Source organism: Bombina bombina, chromosome 6, assembly GCF_027579735.1.
Source record: "Bombina bombina isolate aBomBom1 chromosome 6, aBomBom1.pri, whole genome shotgun sequence".
In the NCBI taxonomy this organism is placed as follows: domain Eukaryota; kingdom Metazoa; phylum Chordata; class Amphibia; order Anura; family Bombinatoridae; genus Bombina; species Bombina bombina.
Window position 1 is genome coordinate 28,316,151 of NC_069504.1, and position 16,285 is coordinate 28,332,435.

General features: G+C 45.8%; 1 protein-coding gene across 1 annotated transcript in view; it reads right to left on the reverse strand.

The window, feature by feature from the left end:
* The window catches only part of LOC128664309 (cadherin-related family member 5-like), an 86,411-nt gene extending 70,126 nt beyond the window's left edge, over positions 1 to 16,285 (reverse strand). The window contains exons 1-5 of the mRNA XM_053719148.1: positions 16,268 to 16,285; positions 14,039 to 14,209; positions 10,375 to 10,465; positions 9,881 to 9,987; positions 3,414 to 3,614 (exon numbers count right to left, since the gene is read on the reverse strand). Coding sequence (XP_053575123.1) covers positions 3,414 to 3,614; positions 9,881 to 9,987; positions 10,375 to 10,465; positions 14,039 to 14,209; positions 16,268 to 16,285 — 588 coding nt within the window. The remainder of the gene's footprint in view (positions 1 to 3,413; positions 3,615 to 9,880; positions 9,988 to 10,374; positions 10,466 to 14,038; positions 14,210 to 16,267) is intronic.

Consider the following 16,285-nt stretch of genomic DNA (forward strand, 5'->3'; position numbering starts at 1 on the left):
CACATATATATATATATATATATATATATATATATATATATATATATATGTGTATGTGTATATATATATATATATAATTATATGTGTGTGTGTGTATATATATGTATGTATGTATGTATGTGTGTATATATATATATATATATATATATATATATATATATATATATATATATATATATATATATATATATATACACAAATATAGGTGTGTGTGTATATATGTATGTATATATTATTATTTATTATTTATTATTATTATTATTATTATTATTAATTTGTAGAGCGCCAACAGATTCCGCAGCGCTATAAACAAAGGGGGAGTACAACAAAACAATTATATGGTAGAGGGCCCTGCCAAGAGTTGCACTGTTGTAGTCAGCTCTTAAGAAGGTGATCCACAAACAGCTGGACTATTAGGCTTACATGCTAAGAGGGTTCAGGGGATTGCAGTGGAGGAGAGGAACTGGTATTAGGAAAGGTTAGCGTAGGTTGTATGCGTCCCTGAACAGTAGAGTCTTTAGGGAGCACTTGAAGCTTTTAAAACTAGAAGAGAGTCTTATGGAGCGAGGCAGAGAGTTCCACAAGATGGGAGCCAGTCTGGAGAAGTCCTGTAAACGGGAGTGTGATGAGGTGACAAGAGAGGAGGAGAGTAGGAGGTCATGAGCAGAGCGAAGGGGACGGGAGGGAGAGTATCTGGAGACAAGGTCTGAGATGTAGGGGGGAGCAGTGCAGTTGAGGGCTTTGTATGTCAGAGTGAGGGTTTTGTGTTTGATCCTAGAGGCAAGAGGAAGCCAGTGAAGGGATTGGCAGAGAGGCGCAGCAGATGAAGAGCGACGTGTAAGGAAGATGAGTCTGGCAGAGGCATTCATTATGGATTGTAAAGGAGCTAGGCGGCAGGTGGGGAGACCAGAGAGGACAGAGTTGCAGTAATCAAGGTGGGAAAGAATGAGAGAGTGGATTAAAATCTTAGTTGTGTCTTGTGTAAGGAAGTGTCTAATTTTAGAGATGGTTTTAAGGTGAAAGCAGCAGGCTTTAGCCAATGACTGAATGTGAGGAGTGAAGGAAAGATCTGAGTCAAATGTGACCCCGAGACATCGGGCGTGCGGGGTAGGGGTAATGATGGAGTTGTCGACAGTTATAGAGATATTGGGGGTGGAGATTTTAGAAGAAGGGGGGAAAATGAGGAGCTCAGTTTTGGAGAGATTTAGCTTGAGGTAGTGAGAGGACATCCAGGAAGAGATGTGAGAAAGACAGTTAGAGACACGGGTTAGCAAGGAAGGAGATATTTCTGGTGCAGAGAAGTAGATTTGGGTGTCATCGGCATACAAATGATATTGGAAACCTTGGGACTTAATTAGGGAACCTAGTGATGACGTATAGATTGAGAAGAGAAGGGGACCGAGGACAGAGCCTTGCGGTACTCCGACAGAAAGTGGTGATGGGGCAGAGGAGGCCCCAGAGAAGGCTACACTGAAGGTACGGTTTGACAGATAGGAAGAGAGCCACGAAAGGGCTGTGTCACAGATGCCGAAGGATTGGAGGGTTTGGAGCAGAAGAGGGTGGTCGACCGTGTCAAAGGCTGCGGACAGATCAAGGAGGATAAGCAGAGAGAAGTGGCCTTTTTGATTTAGCTGTAAGTAGGTCGTTGGTGACCTTAACAATAGCTGTCTCTGTGGAGTGATAGGGACGAAATCCAGATTGCAGCGGGTCAAGAAGGGAGTTTAACGTAAGGAAATGGGATAGGCGTGCATATACTAGTTTTTCGAGAAGCTTTGAAGCAAGAGGGAGGAGGGAAATTGGGCGGTAGTTGGATGGGGAGGTAGGATCAAGGGAAGGTTTTTTGAGGATAGGTGTGACCAGCGCATGTTTCATTGATGAGGGAAATGTACCAGTGCTGAGGGAGAGGTTGAAAATGTGTGTTAGTATAGGGGTAAGGGTAGCAGAGAGAGAGGGGAGTAGCTGTGAGGGGATAGGGTCAAGGGGACAGGTAGTGAGGTGAGAGCGCAGTATAAGTGCTGAAACTTCATCCTCAGTAACAGGGGAGAATGAACTAAGTTTCAGGTTATGAGGGTTGTGGTTGGGTGAGAGTATTTGAGGGGGGGAGAGAATATATATATATATATATATATATATATATATATATATATATATACAAATATAGGTGTGTGTATGTATGTATGTGTATGCATAATTGCATTGGATCCCTTTGCAGTCAAGTAGCTAAAAACATGAAAAATCATATTTCTGTAATAATCATTTTTAATAAATTGTTATACTATGAGTTTACAGTAAATATTTCAAATTCCAATGTTCTGCACATATTATAATATGTTGCATGTATTTCAAAATACATATCACTATATATATCTGTATATATCTATACCTATATATAATCTTGTATATATGTATTTATAAATATATATTTGTGCAAAAATCCATCAGATATGTATTTAAAGTGATGGTAAATCCTAGTTTGTGAAATGCTAGGATTTACCATTGGAACAAATAAAGGGGACTTACATTCATGAAGTATAAAATACTTCATGCTGAAAGATCCTTTATTTTTTCCAAGCGATTGCCGCACTGAGCTGCTGAGCACCGGCAGAGCGCTTTTTTGGCTATTTGGCTGAGAGATGACGTTTCCACCTCTTAGCCAACACCCTGGGGAAATCCAGCTTGGCACCGAATATTGCATCGCCAAGCCGAATTTCCCGCACGACTATTTGCTAAGAGGTGGAAACGTCACCTCTCAGCCAAATAGAGAAAATAGCGTTCTGCCGTGGGCTGCCTGAACAGCTCAGTGCGGCGAACGCTTCCAACAAATTAAAGGAGCTTTCAGCATGAAGTATTTTATACTTCCTGAATGTAAGTTCCCTTTATTTGTTCCAATGGTAAATCCTAGCGTTTCACAAAAAGTCTATGGGGGAATGCGATTTTGCAAAGTTTTTATTTTTAACTCCAGTGCAAATCTCAGAGCACAAAAAATGTACTAATAGTGGCTTTACTGCTCGAACTTGAGCACAAACTACCGCTTCACTCGTAATCTAGTGCTTAATGTGGTGGTTTAACAAATCACCAGGGTATAAGCATTTTTATTTGTTTTCTTACAAATGGTATTAAATCTCCAGTAACAATTTTATGTGAGTACCAGAACAGGTCGTGTAGCAATGGGAAAATAAATAAATAAATAAAAGAATGAATTAACAAAACAAAATCAAATCTCAAAGCTGGGTAAAAAAAGAGAAATCCTTTTATGAAGCAAATATAATTATCATCAGGTGTCATGGCCCTAGAGGTGTATTGATAAACTGATGCTGATGAACAGTTTATAGGTAAGGAAAATAAAAACTTGCCACCATAGGAAAGAATCTCTCTCTCTCTCTCTCTCTCTCTCTCTCTCTCTCTCTTCTTACATTAGGGAAGTCTTCATCCAATGGTGTGAGGGAGAGCACTCTGCTGTTATACGTGCTCACTAAAGCTGCAGGGCTGGGATCTTCATGAACAAAGGCCTGGTATTGGGTGGAGGCAAACTGAGGAGCATGCTGATTGGCTGACAAAATTCGGACTTGGACCTCAGTTATAGAGTACTTCCTGGGGTCACCAACCTGTGAGGCCTACAAAGATAAGCAAAAGGAATAGCAAGTCGATGACACATAAAAACTAGCAATGAAACACATAACCAGGAAACCATAGTATGATATACAGAGCAATTCATACCTCTGTGATGTGTCTGTATGGGTTTATACCCGTGTGATGTGTCTGTATGGGTTTATACCCGTGTGATGTGTCTGTATGGGTTTATACCCGTGTGATGTGTCTGTATAGGTTTATACCCGTGTGATGTGTCTGTATGGGTTTATACCCGTGTGATGTGTCTGTATGGGTTTATACCTGTGTGATGTGTCTGTATGGGTTTATACCTGTGTGATGTGTCTGTATGGGTTTATACCTGTGTGGTGTGTCTGTATGGGTTTATACCTGTGTGGTGTGTCTGTATGGGTTTATACCTGTGTGATGTGTCTGTATGGGTTTATACCTGTGTGATGTGTCTGTATGGGTTTATACCTGTGTGATGTGTCTGTATGGGTTTATACCTGTGTGATGTGTCTGTATGGGTTTATACCTGTGTGATGTGTCTGTATGGGTTTATACCTGTGTGGTGTGTCTGTATGGGTTTAAACCTGTGTGTCACGGATACAGACAGCTAAGGCTACCCCCCACCCCCCTACAACCTCACCCCTGTTATTTCTCAGTGGTTTTGGGCTCCTCAGAGCAACCACAATCTCTGGAAGCTTTTGTTTGCATGGTTTTGTGTTCCAAACTTGTTTAGAGAAGAGCTGGTCTATGACCTGGAAAACCCTCCTAGGCTGGCTGGGCTTCTGGAACTCCCAGTCGGCCGCCTCACAACGGACACCCGCCTAACCCCTCTCAGGCTGTCCGGGCTGCTGGAACTACCGGTCGGCCACAGGAAAGCAGGACACCCGCTAGCTTTACCCCTGTTCGCTCCAGCAACTATGTGCCCCAGAGCTCCGCTCTTTTAGGGATTAGTAGCACCTAGGGAGGACAAGAAGTTGGGGAATTACCGGAGGGGAGCTGCTTTGGGAACCGGAGATTTTAGACACCCCTACCCCCATAACTTCAACGGGCTGTATCTCCGGTCCTCCGGGATCACCCCAAAACCGTCACCACTGTGTACTGGGATTCTGTGGGACTATGGTTGCTATAGAGGCACCGGTCAGTCTGGAGGGGCAGGAATGGCGATAAAACTGTGGCATTGTCTCCCTGTTTTATCAAGATGTGTATAAAAGATGTGTGTTTGTCCCAATAAAGTCAGTTATTATTTCACCTGAATGCTAGTCTGTCTAGTTATTTGGGTGGGTTCCTGCTAGAATCACTTTCCTGAGCTACATAGCAGCCTGTTCCAGGCAGAGGGAGGAAATTCTGGCATAGCTACCTAGTCTGGGTAGCTGGAGTCTGCCACAGGGTGGGACCCTGAGTACTGGTGCTGTCGGGCATCAGGGGTGGCTACAGGCTGTGGTCACTTGCCAGCTACATAGCTACAGTCAGCAGGGAGGAAGCAGGACCCGTTTGGCGGAGCTACCCAGTCGGGGTAGCCGGGGTATCAGTTACATTGGCTGGCAGCAGTGGGATCTGCTTCTTTTACAAGGTTCCTGCTGACAGAGGAGAAGCACCACAGTAGTCGGTAAATATGGTGGCAGAGCTCCTAGGGAGAGTACAGGAGGCGCTGGCCCAGCTGAATGGTCTTATTTACCAACAGGATGTGCTGGAACAGAGGGACCTGATCCGCCGGGACCTCTGGTGGGAGGCTCTTCAACAGGAGCGGGACAATGGAAAGGTCCTCCCCACGAATGACACAAGGTTCCATGTTCGGTGGACCATGAGAGTGCCTTTCCTGGGAGAACAGTCAAAGAAGGAATGGCTATCTGTTCTACATAGACTGATCCAGCAAGAGATGTGGGTGGAGGACAGCTATCAGCTCCCCCACAGAGGGGCTTTGGCTTCAGCGGCCCTGGATTGCTATTTACAAAAAGGACAGAGGACCCACAGTTTGGGAGTGAGACGGACCAGGGTCTGGAGGATATCTCTTGGCTCCAAGAGGAACTGCTGGATCTCTTGGAGGAATCCTGGCTACTAGACAATCTGGATTTTATAATTGATCAGGAAGAGGCACTGGTCAAGGAATACAAGAGGCTGCTAGATCTTGTTAAGCAGCGTGCCAAGGGCATACAGATCTTTGGGATTCATGGAGATTGACCGTGGAGGAGTGGCAACAAAGAAAAAGGGAACCAGGGCTGCTGGATCCTGATCAGCAGTCTGGCTCTGAGCTTATAGACTTGGACAAGGGAGCCACCCCAGCAGAAGTGCTGACAACAGGGCAGAGAGCCGCCGGCCTCTGCCCAGCACCTGTAACAGCTCCAGGAAACCAGGGAGTGGAGCCAGACAGAACCCCTTCCTGGGAGAGGATACAGTCGGTCTCTCTCCCCAGCGGCAGAGCCAGGAGAAGGGAGAGGAGACAGTCGGTCTCCCCAGCGGCAGAGCCATCCCCTGGGAGCAGAGGTAGTCATCCTCCCTCCCCATAAGCAGAACCCCTTCCTGGGAGAGAAGACAGTCAGTCTCTCTCCCCAGCGGCAGAGCCAGGAGAGGAGACAGTTGGTCTCTCTCCCCAGCGGCAGAGCCATCCCCTGGGAGCGGAGGTAGTCGTCCTCCCTCCCCATAAGCAGAACCCCTTCCTGGGAGAGGAGACAGTAGGTCTCTCTCCCCAGCGGCAGAGCCAGGTACAGGGAGAGGAGACAGTCGGTCTCTCCCCCCAGTGGCAGAGCCATCCCTTGGGAGTGGAGGTAGTCATCCTCCCTCCCCGTAAACGGAACCCCTTCCCAGGAGAGGAGACAGTCAGTCTCTCTCCCCAGCGGCAGAGCCAGGAGCCGGGAGAGGAGACAGTCAGTCTCTATCCCCATCGGCAGAGCCAGGAGCCGGAAGAGGAGACAGTCGGTCTCTCTCCCCAGCGGCAGAGCCATCCCCTGGGAGCGGAGGTAGTTGTCCTCCCTCCCCATAAACAGAACCCCTTCCTGGGAGAGGATACAGTTGTCTCTCTCCCCAGCGGCAGAGCCAGGAGCAGGGAGAGGAGACAGTCGGTCTCTCTTCCCAGCGGCAGAGCCATCCCCTGGGGGCAGAGGTAGTCATCCTCCCTCCCCGTAAGCAGAACCCCTTCCTGGGAGAGAAGACAGTCAGTCTCTCTCCCCAGCGGCAGAGCCAGGAGAGGAGACAGTTGGTCTCTCTCCCCAGTGGCAGAGCCATCCCCTGGGAGCGGAGGTAGTCGTCCTCCCTCCCCATAAGCAGAACCCCTTCCTGGGAGAGGAGACAGTAGGTCTCTCTCCCCAGCGGCAGAGCCAGGTACAGGGAGAGGAGACAGTCGGTCTCTCCCCCCAGTGGCAGAGCCATCCCTTGGGAGTGGAGGTAGTCATCCTCCCTCCCCATAAGCAGAACCCCTTCCTGGGAGAGGAGACAGTCAGTCTCTCTCCCCAGCGGCAGAGCCAGGAGCAGTGAGAGGAGACAGTTGGTCTCTCTCCCCAGTGGCAGAGTCATCCCCTGGGAGCGGAGGTAGTCGTCCTCCCTCCCCATAAGCAGAACCCCTTCCTAGGTGAGGACACAGTCGGTCTCTCTCCCCAGCGGTAGAGCCATCGCCTGGGAGTGGAGGTAGTCATCCTCCCCTCCACGTACGCAGAACCCATTCCTGGGAGAGGAGACAGTTGGTATCTCTCCCCAGTGGCAGAGCCATCCCCTGGGAGAAGAGGTAGTCATCCTCCCTCCCCATAAACAGAACCCCTTCCTGGGAGAGAAGACAGTCGGTCTCTCTCCCCAGCGGCAGAGCCAGGAGCCGGGAGAGGAGACAGTCGGTCTCTCTCACCAGCGGTAGAGCCATCCCCTGGGAGTGGAGGTAGTCATCCTCGCTCCACGTACGCAGAACCCATTCCTGGGAGAGGAGACAGTTGGTATCTCTCCCCAGCGGCAGAGCCATCCCCTGGGAGTGGAGGTAGTCATCCTCCCTCCCCATAAACAGAACCCCTTCCTGGGAGAGGAGACAGTCAGTCTCTCTCCCCAGCGGCAGAGCCAGGAGAGGAGACAGTCAGTCTCTCTCCATAGCGGTAGAGCCATCCCCTGGGAACGGAGGTAGTCAACCGTAAACAGAACCCCTTCCTGGGAGAGGAGACAGTCGGTCTCTCTCCCCAGTGGGAGATTCATCCTTCGGGAGTGGAGGTAGTTGTCCTCCCTCCACTTACAGAGAAGCCCTTGCAGAGAGAGACGGGTATTGATATCTCTCCCCAGTGGCCGAATCCCTTTCTAGGAGAGGAGACAGTTGGTCTCTCTCCCCAGCGGCAGCACAGTTTCCCATGGAGCGGAGGTAGCAGACCTCCCTCCCCAGCGGTAGATCTCCTTCTCGGGAGAAGAGACAGACAGTCTCTCCCCTCAGTAGCTTGGCAGGGTCTCTACCCTTTTCTTGTCCCGGAGTATTTCTCACTGGGGGCCGGCATTGCATTAGGCATGGAGGAGAAAAGCTTATACAATTCGTGCCACATGTTTGGGCACCCAAACTTTGCCTGCCCCACCAAGGAGCAACCTTCCCCTCTGGTCTGGGGTGGGTCCGCTGGTACTAAACCGAGTGTCATGGAGAGAGGCAGTGTGGCCCTGGAACTTGAGGACCCTGGAACTTGTGGGACAGCAATTGTTTGGGAGCCGGCCTTGGCATACTTGTTTGGGACTTTGCCTTATGTGACTATCCCTGCGCCGAGGGCGCAGGGTATAAACGCCATCCGGAACCCCCCAGGATGCCCCAAGTTCTGGAGAGATGGGATCACCTCTCCCAGCAACCGAAAAGTGGAGGGCCACCGTCGGACAGCCCCAGGCCGACCCGTTAAGGGTCTATCCGGGTCTGCCGAACTGGAGAGGGGGAGATGTCATGGATACCAGACAGCTAAGGCTACCCCCCACCCCCCTACAACCTCACCCCTGTTGTTTCTCAGTGGTTTTGGGCTCCTCAGAGCAACCACAATCTCTGGAAGCTTTTGTTTGCATGGTTTTGTGTTCCAAACTTGTTTAGAGAGGAGCTGGTCTATGACCTGGAAAATCCTCCTAGGCTGGCTGGGCTCCTGGAACTCCCTCACAACGGACACCAGCCTAACCCTTCTCACGCTCTCTGGGCTCCTGGAACTCCCGGTCGGCCACAGGAAAGCAGGACACCCGCTAACTTTACCCCTGGTCGCTCCAGCAACCATGTGCCCCAGAGCTCCGCTCTTTTGGGGATTAGTAGCCGCTAGGGAGGACAAGAGGTGGGGAAATTACCGGAGGGGAGCTGCTTTGGGAACTGGGGGTTTTGGACACCCCTACCCCCATAACTTCAACGGGCTGTATCTTCAGTCCCCAATAACGAATCACGCCGCTTTTTGGACTGCGGCATCTGGGGACTGAGAGCTTTCCAATGACACACTGGAAGTGCTGCCGCTCCCCTGGGATCACCCCAAAACCGTCACCACTGTGTCCTGGGATTCTGTGGGACTATGGTTGCTATAGAGGTGCCGGTCAGTCTGGAGGGGCGGGAATGGCGGGAAAACTGTGGCATTGTCTCCCTGTTTTATCAAGAGGTGTGTGTGAGTGTGTATAAAAGATGTGTGTTTGTCCCAATAAAGTCAGTTCTTATTTTACCTGAATGCTAGTCTGTCTAGTTATTTGGGTGGGCTCCTGCTAGAATCACTTTCCTGAGCTACATAGCAGCCTGTTCCAGGCAGAGCTACCTAGTCTGGGTAGCTGGAGTCTGCCACAGGGTGGGACCCTGAGTACTGGTGCTGTCAGCCATCAGGGGTAGCTACAGGCTGTGGTAACTTTCCAGCTACATAGCTACAGTCAGCAGGGAGGAAGCAGGACCCGTTTGGCAGAGCTACCCAGTTGGGGTAGCCGGGGTATCCGTCACACTGTGTGATGTTTCTGTATGGGTTTATACCTGTGAGATGTGCCTGTATGGGTTTATACCCGTGTGATGTGTCTGTATGGGTTTATACCTGTGTGATGTGTCTGTATAGGTTTATACCTGTGTGATGTGTCTGTATAGGTTTACTCCTAAATCTGATGGATTGAACATTGGAAAAGAGGCTAATATTATAAGATAATGTCAGTATAAAACCAACACTGACAAAATTATTGGATTCTGGAATCTACTTAAAGAAGAGCAAGACTGTTCCCAATGTGATATATTAATGAAAAGATAATACATTACTAAATTTTACTCTTAACCTGAATAGACATAATTTCCTCTACTGATATTTGTGGCTAAATCATGGCCAAAGATCCTCTCTATGTGAGTGCTCACCATAACCTTCAGATTGAGGATGGAGGAGCCGGGTTTGTTCTCCACAGGATGTAGGAGGGAAACTGATCCGGTTATGTTGTCTATTTGGAAAATGTCACTGTCAGGACCTGCAAAAAGGATTCTGTTTAGTGTCTTGATATTTGGAAATATTACTAGAGTTAGTACTGCACTTTCTTAATCAGTCTATCATATAATAGATGTTAAAGCTGCAGTGTTGGTTGATTTGGTTTGTAATTGGTTATACCGCTCACCTCATCATGTTAGAAAAACAAATATTTGAAACCTAGGGCTGGCTGGGCTGTTATGTATAAATATACTAAACTAATATGCCTTTAACAAGATAACAAGTCTTATTAAGTGTCTAAAGCAAATTCTCTGCCTTAAAGCATCTTCCCTTGAAATTCATATGCTAGGCAAAAAATGACTAAAGCCAATAACCAAAAGCAGGGACTGTTACATGATCACAAATGTGTTTACGGCTATAGTAAGCTCACCTGATAGAAGAGAATATGAAATTGGTGCCATTATTCCTCTGTCACCATCTTCTGCAAAGATTGGACCTGGAGAAAATGTGATGGGTCCTGTCTGAGAGCACAAAAAGATTAGAAACTTTATGTGCCCAGAAGGTGTCAAAGGAGTGAAAGACGGACAGAATCATAAGACATGTAACAACACAGAAAAACAGGAGCTGCATAAGATATGTCACAATACAGGGACACAGGGATCTTCAGAGAACATGTCAAAGCACATAGAGTAAGGAGCTCTATAAAACATATCACAACACAGAGAGTCATTAGCTCCATAAGATATGTTACAGCACAGAGAGTCAGGAGCTCGATAAGACATGTCTCAACACAGAGGGTCAGGAGCTCCATAAGACGTCACAACACAGAGGGTCAGGAGCTCCTTAAGACATGTCACAGCACAGAGAGTCAGGAGCTCCATAAGATATGTCACAGCACAGAGAGTCAGGAGCTCCATAAGATATGTCACAGCACAGAGAGTCAGGAGCTCCATAAGATATGTCACAACACAGAGAGTCAGGAGCTCCATAAGACATGTCACAACACAGAGAGTCAGGAGCTCCATAAGACATGTCACAACACAGAGAGTCAGGAGCTCCATAGGACATGTCACAGCACAGAGAGTCAGGAGCTCCATAAGACATGTCACAACACAGAGAGTCAGGAGCTCCATAGGACATGTCACAACACAGAGAGTCAGGAGCTCCATAGGACATGTCTCAACACAGAGAGCCAGGAGCTCCATAAGACATGTCACAGCACAGAGAGTCAGGAGCTGCATAAGACATGTCACAACACAGAGAGTCAGGAGCTGCATAAGACATGTCACAACACAGAGAGTCAGGAGCTCCATAGGACATGTCACAACACAGAGAGTCAGGAGCTCCATAAGACATATCATAATACAGAGAGTCAGGAACTCAATAAGACATGTCACAGCACAGAGAGACAGGAGCTCCATAAACTGTCACAACACAGAGTCAGGAGCTCCATAAGACATATCATAATACAGAGAGTCAGGAACTCAATAAGACATGTCACAGCACAGAGAGTCAGGAGCTCCATAATATATGTCACAGAACAGAAAGTCAGGAGCTTCATAAGATATGTCATAACACAGAGTCAGGAGCCCTATATGATATGTCACAGAACAGAGAGTCAGGAGCTCCATAAGACATGTCACAGCACAGAAAGTCAGGAGCTCCATAAGACATATCATATCACAACACATATCACATCACAGAGAGACAGGGTCTTCATAAGATATGTCAAAGCACAGAGTTAGAAGCTCCATAAGATATCTCCCAACACAGAGAGTCAGGAGCTCCATAAGACATATCATAATACAGAGAGTCAGGAACTCAATAAGACATGTCACAGCACAGAAAGTCAGGAGCTCCATAAGATATGTCACAGAACAGAAAGTCAGGAGCTTCATAAGATATGTCACAACACAGAGTCAGGAGCCCTATATGATATGTCACAGAACAGAGAGTCAGGAGCTCCATAAGACATGTCACAGCACAAATAGTCAGGAGCTCCATAAGACATGTCACAGCACAGAGAGTCTGGATATCCATAAGACATGTCACAACACAGAGAGTCAGGAGCTCCATAGGACATGTCACAACACAGAGAGTCAGGAGCTCCATAGGACATGTCTCAACACAGAGAGCCAGGAGCTCCATAAGACATGTCACAGCACAGAGAGTCAGGAGCTGCATAAGACATGTCACAACACAGAGAGTCAGGAGCTGCATAAGACATGTCACAACACAGAGAGTCAGGAGCTCCATAGGACATGTCACAACACAGAGAGTCAGGAGCTCCATAAGACATGTCATAACACAGAGAGACAGGAGCTACATAAAATGTCACAACACAGAGTCAGGAGCTCCATAGGACAGGCCACAGCACAGAGAGACAGGAGCTCTATAAGACATGTCACAACACAGAGAGTCAGGAGCTCCATAAAATGTCACAACACAGAGAGTCAGGAGCTCCATAAAATGTCACAACACAGAGTCAGGAGCTCCATAGGACAGGTCACAGCACAGAGAGTCAGGAGCCGCAAAAGATATGTCACAGCACAGAGAGTCAGGAGCTCCATAAGATATGTCACAACACATAGAAACAGGAGCTCCATAAGATATGTCACAACACAGAGAGTCAGGAGCTCCATAGGACATGTCACAACACAGAGAGACAGGAGCTCCATAAAATGTCACAACACAGAGTCAGGAGCTCCATAGGACAGGTCACAGCACAGAGAGACAGGAGCTCGATAAGACATGTCACAACACAGAGAGTCAGGAGCTCCATAAGATATGTCACAACACAGAAAGTCAGGAGCTCGATAAGACATGTCACAACACAGAGAGTCAGGAGCTCCATAAGACATGTCACAGCACAGAGAGACAGGAGCTCTATAAGACATGTTACAGCACAAATAGTCAGGAGCTCTATAAGACATGTCACAACACAGAGAGTCTGGATATCCATAAGACATATCACAACACAGAGAGTCAGAAGCTCCATAAGACATGTCACAGCACAGAGAGTCAGGAGCTCCATAAGACATGTCATAACACAGAGAGACAGGAGCTACATAAAATGTCACAACACAGAGTCAGGAGCTCCATAAAATGTCACAACACACAGTCAGGAGCTCCATAGGACAGGTCACAGCACAGAGAGACAGGAGCTTGATAAGACATGTCACAACACAGAGAGTCAGGAGCTCCATAAGATATGTCACAACACAGAGAGACAGGAGCTCCATAGGACAGGTCACAACACAGAGAGTCAGGAGCTCGATAAGACATGTCACAACACAGAGAGTCAGGAGCTCGATAAGACATGTCACAACACAGAGAGTCAGGAGCTCCATAAGATATGTCACAACACAGAGAGTCAGGAGCTCCATAAGACATGTCACAACACAGAGAGTCAGGAGCTCCATAAGATATGTCACAACACAGAGAGTCAGGAGCTCCATAAGACATGTCACAACACAGAGAGTCAGGAGCTCCATAAGACATGTCACAACACAGAGAGTCAGGAGCTCCATAAGACATGTCACAACACAAAGAGTCAGGAGCTCCATAAGACATGTCACAACACAGAGAGCCAGGAGCTCTATAAGACATGTCACAGCACAGAGAGACAGGAGCTCTATAAGACATGTCACAGCACAAATAGTCAGGAGCTCCATAAGATATGTCACAGCACAGAGAGTCAGGATATCCATAAGACATATCACAACACAGAGAGTCAGAAGCTCCATAAGACATGTCACAGCACAGAGAGTCAGGAGCTCCAAAAGACATGTCATAATACAGAGAGACAGGAGCTCCATAAAATGTCACAACACAGAAACAGGGGCTCCATAGGACAGGTCACAGGACAGAGAGACAGGAGCTCTATAAGGCGTGTCACAACACAGAGAGACAGGAGCTGGATATAAAAAATGTCACAACACATAGGGGCTGATTTATCAAATGGCGGGCGGACATGATTCGCTATAGCCATTGTCTAATAATTTATAAAACATATTAGCTAGCAGTTTGTAGCTGCTCCTATTGATATGATTGGAATTATTGAGGTATCAGGGTCACTGTTAAAGGAAACTCACCAGTTCTTCTCGCTCTGTGATATTTGCAGTATACATTGGGCTCACGCAGACACTGAGTACATCATGTGACATGAGCTGACATGGGAGGAAATGCGGATATTGATCATCTCCATCCACAACACTGATGCGAACTCTGACTGAGGCTCGCTGTCGCTCTCTGGTGGTCATCTCCTATGGGTGTAACATAACATTGAAATACTAAAATGTAAAAATCATGTGGCATATCCTGCTAGTGATCTTGTATCTTTATATTTATAGAGCGCTAGTTACATATAACTGTGTATTAATATTTACTGTCAGTATTACCAGCCCCAATAACTTGCATAAAACATACTCATGCTTATAGAGGGCTAGTTACATATAACTGTGTATTAATGTTTACTGTATTTACTGTCAGTATTACCAGCCCCAATAACTTGCATAAAACATACTCATGCTTATAGAGGGCTAGTTACATATAACTGTGTATTAATGTTTACTGTATTTACTGTCAGTGTTACCAGCCCCAATAACTTGCATAAAACATACTCATGCTTATAGAGCGCTAGTTACATATAACTGTGTATTAATGTTTACTGTATTTACTGTCACTATTACCAGCCCCAATAACTTGCATAAAACATACTCATGCTTATAGAGGGCTAGTTACATATAACTGTGTATTAATGTTTACTGTATTTACTGTCAGTATTACCAGCCCCAATAACTTGCATAAAACATACTCATGCTTATAGAGGGCTAGTTACATATAACTGTGTATTAATGTTTACTGTATTTACTGTCAGTATTACCAGCCCCAATAACTTGCATAAAACATACTCATGCTTATAGAGGGCTAGTTACATATAACTGTGTATTAATGTTTACTGTATTTACTGTCAGTATTACCAGCCCCAATAACTTGCATAAAACATACTCATGCTTATAGAGGGCTAGTTACATATAACTGTGTATTAATGTTTACTGTATTTACTGTCAGTATTACCAGCCCCAATAACTTGCATAAAACATACTCATGCTTATAGAGGGCTAGTTACATATAACTGTGTATTAATGTTTACTGTATTTACTGTCAGTATTACCAGCCCCAATAACTTGCATAAAACATACTCATGCTTATAGAGGGCTAGTTACATATAACTGTGTATTAATGTTTACTGTATTTACTGTCAGTATTACCAGCCCCAATAACTTGCATAAAACATACTCATGCTTATAGAGGGCTAGTTACATATAACTGTGTATTAATGTTTACTGTATTTACTGTCAGTATTACCAGCCCCAATAACTTGCATAAAACATACTCATGCTTATAGAGGGCTAGTTACATATAACTGTGTATTAATGTTTACTGTATTTACTGTCAGTATTACCAGCCCCAATAACTTGCATAAAACATACTCATGCTTATAGAGGGCTAGTTACATATAACTGTGTATTAATGTTTACTGTATTTACTGTCAGTATTACCAGCCCCAATAACTTGCATAAAACATACTCATGCTTATAGAGGGCTAGTTACATATAACTGTGTATTAATGTTTACTGTATTTACTGTCAGTATTACCAGCCCCAATAACTTGCATAAAACATACTCATGCTTATAGAGGGCTAGTTACATATAACTGTGTATTAATGTTTACTGTATTTACTGTCAGTGGTACCAGCTCCAATAACTTGCATAAAACATACTCATGCTTATAGAGGGCTAGTTACATATAACTGTGTATTAATGGTTACTGTATTTACTGTCAGTATTACCAGCCCCAATAAATTGCATAAAACATACTCATGCTTATAGAGGGGCTAGTTACATATAACTGTGTATTAATGGTTACTGTATTTACTGTCAGTATTACCAGCCCCAATAAATTGCATAAAACATACTCATTCTTATAGAGGGCTAGTTACATATAACTGTGTATTAATGTATATTGTATTTACTGTCACTGGTACCAGCCCCAATAACTTCCATAAAACATACTCATGATAATATATAGTGCTAGTTACATATAACTGTGTATTAATATTTACTGTCAGTATTACCAGCCCCAATAACTTACATTAAACTCATGCTTAAAAGGAAGATGTTGCTTGCTTTAGTTGTTTACAATTGAGTGTATAGGAATCCACGCTATGGACAGCTATTTGCAAAATAATTCTGATGGACTGGATTAGGTTACTTTGTATGTCAGGCATAGATCAAATAAAAGATCATTCTATTCAAACCTGCTGCAGAAGCACCAT